Genomic DNA, 10,081 nt, shown 5'->3' with positions numbered 1-10,081 from the left:
ACACTCTCCCTCTCCCTCCCCCTCCCCTCTCCCTCCCCCTCTCCTCCCCCTCCCTCCATCTCTCCCTCCCTCCCACACCCTCCCCCTCTCCCTCCCTCCCCACACCCTCCCCCTCTCCCTCCCTCCCCACACCCCCTCCCCCTCTCCCTCCCCACACCCTCCCCCTCTCCCTCCCTCCCCCTCTCCCTCCCTCCCTCCCCACACCCTCTCCCTCCCTCCCCACACCCCCTCCCTCCTTCCCCACACCTCCCTCCCCACACCCTCTCCCTCCCTCCCTCCCCACACCCTCTCCCTCCCTCCCTCCCCACACCCTCTCCCTCCCTCCCTCCCCACACCCCCCCCCCTCCCTCCCCACACCCCACACCTCCCTCCCCACACCTCCCTCCCCACACCCTCTCCCTCCCTCCCTCCCCACACCCTCTCCTCCCTCCCTCCCCACACCCTCTCCCTCCCTCCCTCCCCACACCCTCTCCCTCCCTCCCACACCTCCTCCCTCCCCACACCTTCTCCCTCCCTCCCCACACCCTCTCCCTCCCTCCCCACACCCTCTCCCTCCCTCCCCACACCCTCTCCCTCTCATCCCCACACCCTCTCCCTCTCATCCCCACACCCTCTCCCTCCCATCCCCACACCCTCTCCCTCCCATCCCCACACTTTCTCTCCCATACGCACAAGAATGTAGGTGAGAGAATTGAGCCTTTGGGGACAACTCCGGGGATGGCAGAAGTATTGGAAGTAGAGTTTTTTTAGTTTTTTTCCCCCCATTATTTTTCGTTCAGCTTCTAGCCCTTTCCCTTGCCCGGCTTGTGAACCCCTTGAACTGAAGTTTTAATTCAGTAGAACTACCCTCACCCTCCCTCGTTTATTGTGCGCAAAAAGTCTTTGGCCCGTTCCACTGACAAAAATACATGCGATCGTCCTTTAAATAGCACTCTTAATTTGGATTGGTGCATAATTCCAGCTGGAGCCCCATAATGTTTAAATTCATTAATCAATCCAACAAACTCTCAGCACCTTCATGCTGCTAGGATCGACATGTCTGCAAAAATTCGAAAAGAAAAATTCTGATGTGGAAAAAGATTTTTTAGAGATTGCCTGAGACAGAACCTGTTTCTTATTCCGAACATCACCAAAATTGTTCGGGGGTATTTGGCATTCGTAAGCCAGGCTGCTGGTACTCGATGTGCCCGAACAATGGTGAGGTCTGCCTACAGCTGTCTTTTCCGGCAGTACAGGTTTATGGATCAAGTCCGAAATCAGTTTTATTGCAGATGAACCTGCCTCACAATCCTCCAGTATTACCACAAATCTCAGATTAGAGAGCCGAGCTCGGTTTTCGACATCATCAATCTTCAACTGAAGATCTTCCAGCTTGAGCTGCATTTTTTAGATTTCTCTCCTTGGTTACTGGAAGAATCTTCTAGAGTAGAGACTTTTAGCTCTACCAGAGTCATGCGGGAGGCAAGTTGTTGGATGTTCTCGTTAATTAATTCGAGCTGTTGATTAGTTTTCTGATGAACTTTCTCTTGTGAGATCTTCATCCCACAAAGCTCATTTAAGATCTGACTTAGGGTCGCCTCGATTGGAGAAGGCAGCGGGGCATTTAAGGTGGAGGTAGTTGCCATCACTAATCCATGTGGATTTAAATCATTGGAATTCAAGGGCTCGATCGTTCAAGCTGCTAGTAGCTCAGTGTCCATTTGAGCATTACTGGACCTTGGGCAACTTGGATCCGTCCTATTTTCCTCCTGAGTCTTCTTGGTGATTGTTTATGAAAATAATGGGTATGGCGGTTTTCCTTTTTCTGCAGTTGGGGGTATAAGCAGGGACGTTTTGCGGTTACTGCAAGGCCCAATTCTACCGTGGAGGTAGGGGGAAGAGATAGCTTCTGAGCTTGAACTGGATTCCATTCTACTACCTTCTTGAGAGAGACTGTGCCAAGATCCCTTAGGAGAGTGTGGCTGCTGGTCCGAAATTTGTGACCAATTTTTTCGGGTTTGCTCTGATGCTTGTAGAATACCAGCCTTATCCCCTTTGAGATTCTACTAGGTGTTTTCATTGAGGAGTCCCCTGAAATGAGTTTCATCGAAGTAGCAGGTTGACGATAGATATATCTTACAGATATATAGATCTGCTGTGATATCCTTCCTTTGCACTTTTTTTCCCCTTTGAGGTAGAGCAGAGGGGACCGGGTACATTTCTGGAGGTATTGCGAAGTGGTGTTGTCTAGGTCATCGTGGAGCAGTGACTATTAGCCAGAATGCTTCCCTTTTCATTTTCATGAGAAGCCTGGGAATATCAAACATTCCCCAACGACTGTTCTTGACAGTCCATCCTAGCTTGCGTAAAACCGGCATTTCCTGTTCTTTTGAGATGCGAAGAGATCCAGTTTTTGCTTGCCCCATTGTTGGAATATGGCGTTCAGAATGGATTGATTTAGTTCCCATTCATGACCGCTCCAACTTGTTCTGCTTAAAGTATCCACCAAACAGTTGCTGACCCGGGCAGATTTTCTGCTCTTATGGTCACTTGATGAGCTAATGCTCATTTACATATGTTCTGTGTTCCTGTGACAGGACCGGAGATTTTGTACCTCCCGGTTTGTTGAGGTAGTGCATACCGTTTGTGTTGTCCATTCGTATCAACACCTATGATCTCTGTATCCTCGGCAAGAACGCTTGAACGGCAAAGGAGATCGCTTTCAGGTCCGCGAAATGGATAAGAATTTTGAACTGTCAGACTCAATTTGCCAGTTATTTGAAGATGCTGCAAGTGGGCTCCCCAACCTTATACAGAAGTGTCTGTTGTAATGACATATTCAGAAACTGGAGATAGGAACATTAACCCCGATGAGAGACTGTCGTAATTTATCCGCCAAGGAACAGCTTTTATCATAGTTGATGTGAGCTGGATGACATTGTTGAATGAGCCTTCCACTTGGATCTATTGTGCATCCAGTTTCTCCTGGAAAGGTCTCATTCTTAGATGAGCACAAGGTCCTAACAAAATGGCTGATGACATCATGCCGAGAAGAGATTTGAGGAGGCAAAGTGAAATGGGATTTCCTTTTGAGAGAGTTCGAGCCAGCGTCATGAATTTCCTTTGCCAGCAGACAAGAATGCTTGGTCTTGTAATGTGTCTAGGGTTGCTTCCAGTATCCTCATTGAAGGAGAGACTCCTGATAATTTACTGTGAGCCCCAAGGATTAAAACTGCTGAAGACATGTTCTAGTTTGACGCTTGATGAGCAGACAGCGCTTTTATTAGACAGTGGTCGAGTTGCGGGAAAACATGATGGCCTTTGTTTTCGTAAGTAGGCTGCCACTGGGACAAGTTATTTCGTAAAAATGTGAGGAGTGGATCTGAGACCAAATAGGAGTGCCGGCTACCGTGAATCTAACAAATTTGCGATGCCTCGGATGGATAGGGATATGGAAATAGGCATCCTGCAGATCTAGGCTCGCCATGAAAACTCTGCGATTGCGGTGGTGCAGGATTTCATGGAGGGTGACCATACAAAAAGATTGGTTGTTCAATTACTTGTTCAGTTTCCTGAGATACAGAATGGAGCACCACTCTCCTGATTTCTCTATGACCAGGAAAACAAAATAGAAGCCCAAAACTTTGAGAGTGTGGAACCTCTTCTATGCACCTTTGGCTAACAGGCAGATTCCTTTCGGAGAAGATGGAGATGAAAGATTGTTTTAGTGGAGTGGTAGGCCGAATTTGGGGGAACTCCAAGGTATGGCCACATGAGGTGAGATCCAAGACCCATTTGTCGGTAGTGATCTTCCACCACTGATGGGAATAGTTGAATTTCTTGCTCCAACAGGATGATGTACTGTGGAGCATGCATCCAGCACTACAGCATCGTCACTGCTCCCTGCCAGTGTCAGACTGCTGCAAATTGCTTTTTCTTTGATGGTAGCTTGGAGTAAGCGGTCGCAGGTGGTGTTCAATACGGCTGGTGCTGCTGGTAGGTAGGCCGAAAGGGCTGCTGAAAGGGCTCTGGAATCCTCCTCGATAGGAATAGGTACTTCTTCTGTGAGCCCCTCGAAAAGGTGTTTTCCGGAACAGCTAGTTGCATAAGGAACTAGCGAGGTGTCAGTATCAGCCTTGATCGCTTGTAAGGCGTAGTTGACGTGTTTTCAAAACAAGGCATTGCAGTTATAGGGCATATCCCAAATTTTTGTTTGAACCTCAGGCCGAAACGTTGTAACTTTGAGCCACCCGTGGCGTCAAAGCACTGCTGATCCTGCCAACTGTCAGAAACCTACTGAGGCTATGTCCATATTGCAATCTCTGATTTCCAATGGCAATCTTTCCCCCTCATGCAGAATTTTCTTCGCTTCTGCCAAGAAATTCATATTTGTGGCGATATCCAACCACTTTTGGCGATCGTATCTGCCCAGAATTGCTAGAGCATTTGCTGCAAAGGCAGTCATGCCCAACATGACTGAGAGCTGCTTACCAATATTGTAAAGACGTCTGCCCTACTTGTCAGGTGGTGTTGAGATTGGCGTGGATGGGTTTTTAGACCGGCGCAGCCTGCGCAATAACAGAGTCCGGTTTTAAGGGTCCAATCAGACAAGCCACGGAGTCTTCAGGGGCTATATATTTTTTGTCTATTCTTGGTAGCGCCGCTGTAATCATGGCTGGCGTTTTCATGATCTTTAGCCCTGCCTCCCAGATATAGTCCACTATAAGGATTGCTCCGACTGTTTCCTAGATTGTTCTTTAAAATCATATAGGAAACAATCTGACTGTTTGATAGTGATCAGGAGCTGAAAACGCTTGGCTGCTCTCTGCATGAGCATATGGAATCCAGCGATGTCCTCTGGTGGAGAATCCACCAGTTGCGGTGCTGGAAGAAAAGGTGTGGGGAGAAGGTAATCGGCCCATTCAGTAGCTATAGATTGGGAATCTTGAATTTCAACCTCCTCTCTTTCATTCGCAGAGGATGGGTCGTCCTGAGGAGGCATGGCAATGTGTGACACTGGGGTCATTCTCAGAGTAGCCAGTAATGGCATAGGCTCGGGTGATCTAGGTGCAGGAGGTGGCAGACGCACTGGTGACGACTGCGCCACCGCCGGTGTAGGGAAACGTTTATAATAGTCCAAAAAGCATGCCCTATAGATCCTGTACTAGGGCTACAGGAACCTGAATCATGGTCTTAGGCTTTGGGGGGAGGAGCGAAATTATGGAACTGCTGCTTCCGATAGCCAGCTTCATCCTCATAGTCCTGGTACCTTACATGCAGCTCTGATGAACTATGAGCTGTTCCAGAAGGGTCCATTATTGTACTCATCAGACTCAGAAACCTAATAAGCGGCCTGGTGGCAAGGGAGACACTTTGATAGGAGAGGTATGCTCAATGCGCAGAATATCTTGTGCTGGCTGGTCCCTCATAGACGGTAGCAGCAATGATGCTGTAGGAATGAACATGGGTGGCTTCTTTGCTCTCATCGTAAACGACAAACATATCTTCTCCAGTTGCGCCGAAGGTCTTGACGGCGGTGGTGTGGTCTGGCAGTGTCGGTATGGTTGCTGTTGGGGAGACCGTCGTCATCAACGTGGGGGTAATCGTCGATGCGGTGATCGTCGTCGACACGGTAGTAGTAGATGACGTGGTCGTTGTTGCTAACGTCTTTGCTCTCGTTGCCATCGACGATGATTTTGACGACGTTACCATAGTCGGCGAGGTTCTCATGGTCAGTTTGTACTTCACAATGGCTGGTTCTGAAAAGTATTTCGTAGGCTTTAATGCCAGAGCTAAAGATGGAATTGTAGGCTCAGATCTTGCCTCTGAGGAAGCTCTTTCCCTTTTTCCTCCATGTGAAGTGCCTTTTTAAGACCCATGGTGCGTTTATGGTTTTTCTGTGCCCTTTCTGGTGATCCCTAGAATGGTCTCGCCCCTTGATTTTTTTCTGTGAGGCAACAGAAGTCTCACTATCCTCTTCCTCAGAAACAGCAGTTTTAGCCTTTAGTTTCTGAAGCAACAGTCACAGCCTCCCCTATCTGAGAGTTTTGGAAGGAAAAATTCTACAACTCTTACAGTCCTTTACCTTGTGGGCTGGGTGAAGGCAGTAGATAAACTCCTTATTTTGCTCTTCCGAGTGCAACCTCTTTTTCCCACAGGTCCCAGAAGGTCTTAAAAGTACTTTCAAGGGTTCTGACATACTGAAACATTGCTGAAGTAATCTGGATTGAACCAAATCTGGAACAATATACAGAACAAACAAAACTCAGGGAGACTCTTTTCACATGACATGCAGTAAAAATTCTGATGGATGATGCCTCTGTTGGGAGTGTTCTAGAAGGTGCTATCACCTGTCTGGCTGAACTTTGGTTCTTTATAAATGACGTGGATAAGCTATTAAAGTCAATATCTTTGCCACTGAAAAGCTATGTTAACCACTTCCACTGCTTTACAATGTACCGTGGAACTGATGATTCAAGCATGTTAATCAATGACAGATACATCAATATTAGAGTAATTGAAGTTATTCTTCTGGCTTGGATACGTCAATCAAACCATTAATTGTTGCAGGGCTGGCACATTAGTATGAACATGCACAACTCATTGTCTAAATGAAAATTACCTTTTGCGCTGTTCGGAAATAGATGCTTTTATCTGCTCCACAGCTGATCAAACGCACCTTTCCATCATTGTCTGCAAGAGATAAACAAACCACTTTCACAATCCACAATTACTGTCCTCTAAAGAATATTCTTCGGATGCGGCAAAAGGATAAACAAAGAGGTACGACATTTAATAGTGACAGTGAAGAGCAAGGAGCAAAAGAAACAGAGAAGGCAGCGGAATAATGGCAGTGAGAGAGAAGAACATAACAGAGTGCACAAAAGACAGCGAGTCGGCATCGACAACAGTGGAGTAGAAAAGGGATGGGACAGAGAATTGTAGTAATACAGAGGCATAGAAAAATAATTTAAGTGGTCAATACAATATGGGCAGAGGGGTATCCAAACAAACTGTTGAGTAGTCCACAGGGTGCTCAATGAAGTGATGATATCACCTGCAAATTTGACAGCAGTGATGGAGGATGAGTGCTCGTCCAACGTCTGCTGTAGACTGTAATCCTTCGCTGCATCCAGAACGTGGATCAATCTGTCCCTACTCGCAGAGGCCAGAAGATTGAACCCTGCCATAGAATGGAATTGACAAGAAAAGCACACAGTAAATTCATCAGTTTTGAATAATCTTTTGTCGGCTTGTGAACAGTCAAATTGTTTTGAGAATGGTAAAAATAAGGTGTTCCCGAAATCGAATTCAGGTTTTAGGACTCAAAATAGGCCTAACATAATTTAATGCTTACCTACATATCTTCCTGCATACCTAATGTAAGCCTTAGTGGATGGAAACAGCAGGTAATTTCGTAGTTTTTTAATTCACCTGCTACACAGTAAAAAGAGGACTATAAGAGTAATGCCTTGGTAAATAAGAATTCATCATTCTGAGGGATGAGGAACACTTGTGTGGCCATGCACTGTCCGGGGCCGACCATAAAAATGTACTTCATAAGTAAACTAAGTTAATTGCAATGGCAGGTTCCTAAAAGTGCTCTTCAAGAAAACATTCCCAGCAGGTGAAGCTGCTTTGATGTGCACTGTGAGGGGCAGGGCAGTATATTAACCCTAATGCATTTAGCATTAAGGTAAATACATTGCCTGATCCCCCCCCGAGTGCTTCAAAAAGCCCACCATGCAGTGGACTAGATTCAATTCTGCTCTGCGGGCAGAAAAAATATCCTGGTGAAATTCCAGTTTCGATTTCTGTAAGAAATTTCTTCTACCCTTAATTTTAGGCTGCTGCTTTAAAAGTAATGATCAAAATAAAAAAGAAACTGCCACAACAGCCTTCTATATTTTCATGTATATATGAAAAAGTGCAGCGCACTCGTGCATTTTCTCTCTGGATTTTTCTTTCCACTTGTGCTAAAATTAACCCAGGGCGGACAACTACGCTATGGCTCGCCAAGTTTATGTATTTTGTGCTACTTCGCGCTACGCGAATTGCACATAGCACAGTGCAAAATCGCGTAGCGGGCATTTTTTGATCACTTGCGGTCCTCAACATCAAGTTGGCGACCGCGAGCGTGCAAAATGACATCCCGGCGAGACTTTTTGCTCTTTGGTGATCAGCAACATCAAGTTGCCGATCACGAGCATGGAAAATAAACCTCCCGGCGAGATTCTCAACGCGGGTAGGTCAGGTTTCTCATTGCGAGTGGTCGCGTATGCTTGCGACGAGAAACTACCAGTCTGCGTTGAGAAAGCTGCCGCTCGAGTAAAAATCTACTCGAGCGGCAGAAAACGACCGCTTGCACTGCGCAAGATGCCGTTTGCAATGATTGCACAGTACGGACAAGCATCCGGCAATGTGCAATCATCGCGAACAGCGTACTACGCAGTTCGCGTAGTGCTACGCGTATCTCGCGTAGTGCGAAGTGCACTTCGCGTAGCGCTACTACGCAAACTACGCCCAGGGTTAGCTAAAATGATAAATGAGCCCCTCAGAAGGGCTGGTGCTCTGCAGCGGCCCAGGGTGCCTAATAAACCAGCTGGGGAATCCTAGCAACTAGAAGGACGGTGATCCAACATTTTCCTACGCCCACACTTCACAATTTGTAAACCAAACTGGCTTTTAATGTGCCTTCTGTTTTCCGAACATTCACAAAATAGGATGGAGGCCAAAGACTCTAAAGTGCCCTCTCGACTTGCATTTCCTACCTTTCAAAAACATGATCATGCCATTTAGTTGGTGCTTAGTTCTACTACACTGAAGGCTTTGTACGTAGTTTATCTGGCTTTGTCTGGTCATCGGGCACCTCTTTTTGGAGTCCATGAAAGTGGACGAATGAAATGTAGACCTTAATTCAGGCTCTGAAGAAAGCCCTCCGTAGGGGACATTAACAGACTCATTCACTTCCAAGGCATAGGGTAAATCTACATATAAGTGGAAGCCATATGCAAGTACATCTTCAATCATTGGAATAGCAGTGGGAAGTATTGATCTTTAGCCAAGAATGGTTTGAATTAAAATTAATTTATTAATTCAAATATGAATGCTTTCAATTTAACACAGCAAACCGGCATTGGGAATGTAATGTTAATGTAACTCTGGAGTCTGAACACTACTCAATAGAAACGTATTCGCAAAGGATCAATAATCTGTACTGCCAAGTTTATGTTAATACTTAATTATTGAAGTGGTTTGAGTGGTGTGGCATTCTTAGAACCAAACACCAGGAAATAACGTCTGCAAGCTAATTGTGTCCACAGGCCAAGTAGGCTCAACCTCCTGCAGCAGAAAATCTTTGGCTGCCTGTTTACAGTGCTGCATTATGGTTCAGGAAAGATCTCCGTCTGCTACCAAAACAGGTTATGTAGCAACACTCACAGGATGTTCCAAATGGAACGTGCGTCTCATTAACGAAAAGACTACTGTCATGGTGAGCGCTCTGAGAAATACAGTGAACAGGAAGCTCAGCTTCAACTCATGACAGTGGGTCAGTGAAGAACAGCATTACAGATGTTTGCAAAATGGAACCATTTATGGTAATCTACAATGCTACCAGAATGCTCATTTATTGCATGTTAATACCCACAAGAAACCTAGACTGGTGATTTTATTTTGTAATCAAACAACCTAAAAGTAAATTGTGACTTTCTTTTTGGGGGGGGGGGGGCGTTGAAGAGGGGTGGAAGGACTAAGGTTGCACAGTTCTGCTAAACTGTGAAGAATGTGTTGAAAGTGAGATGCACCTTTATAAAACCACAGCTCGGATTATTGTCCTGTATTTGGTGCGTGTGTACGAGAAGGTGTTCTTCCGGCAACACAACGGCTGGCCAATATAGTGGTCATCCATAAACAAGGAAAGCCTTTCGATCAATGCTCTTCCTATACGCCTATCTCTCATAGACCCCGAGGTTAAAATCTTGGCTAAAGTACTAGCTCTTTGTATCTCACCTCTCCTCCACAAATTGATCCACTCGGATCAGTCGGGCTTTATTCCGACCAAAAATCCTGCACTCAATTTGTGCCATTTGTTCAGGGTTTT

The 10,081-nt window shown here is 46.1% G+C and overlaps 1 protein-coding gene across 3 annotated transcripts in view; it reads right to left on the bottom strand.

Annotated features, from left to right (window-relative positions):
* Positions 1–10,081, bottom strand: part of MAPKBP1 (mitogen-activated protein kinase binding protein 1) — a 953,926-nt gene that overhangs the window by 259,887 nt on the left and 683,958 nt on the right. For all 3 annotated transcript variants that reach the window (XM_085627077.1, XM_085627078.1, XM_085627079.1), the window contains exons 14-15: positions 7,037–7,162; positions 6,602–6,672 (exon numbers count right to left, since the gene is read on the bottom strand). In XM_085627077.1, the coding sequence (XP_085483203.1) occupies positions 6,602–6,672; positions 7,037–7,162 (197 nt within the window). The remainder of the gene's footprint in view (positions 1–6,601; positions 6,673–7,036; positions 7,163–10,081) is intronic.

The sequence above is a fragment of the Triturus cristatus genome, chromosome 9, assembly GCF_964204655.1.
Source record: "Triturus cristatus chromosome 9, aTriCri1.1, whole genome shotgun sequence".
Taxonomy (NCBI): Eukaryota; Metazoa; Chordata; class Amphibia; order Caudata; family Salamandridae; genus Triturus; species Triturus cristatus.
This window is presented reverse-complemented; position numbering and strand designations above follow the sequence as displayed.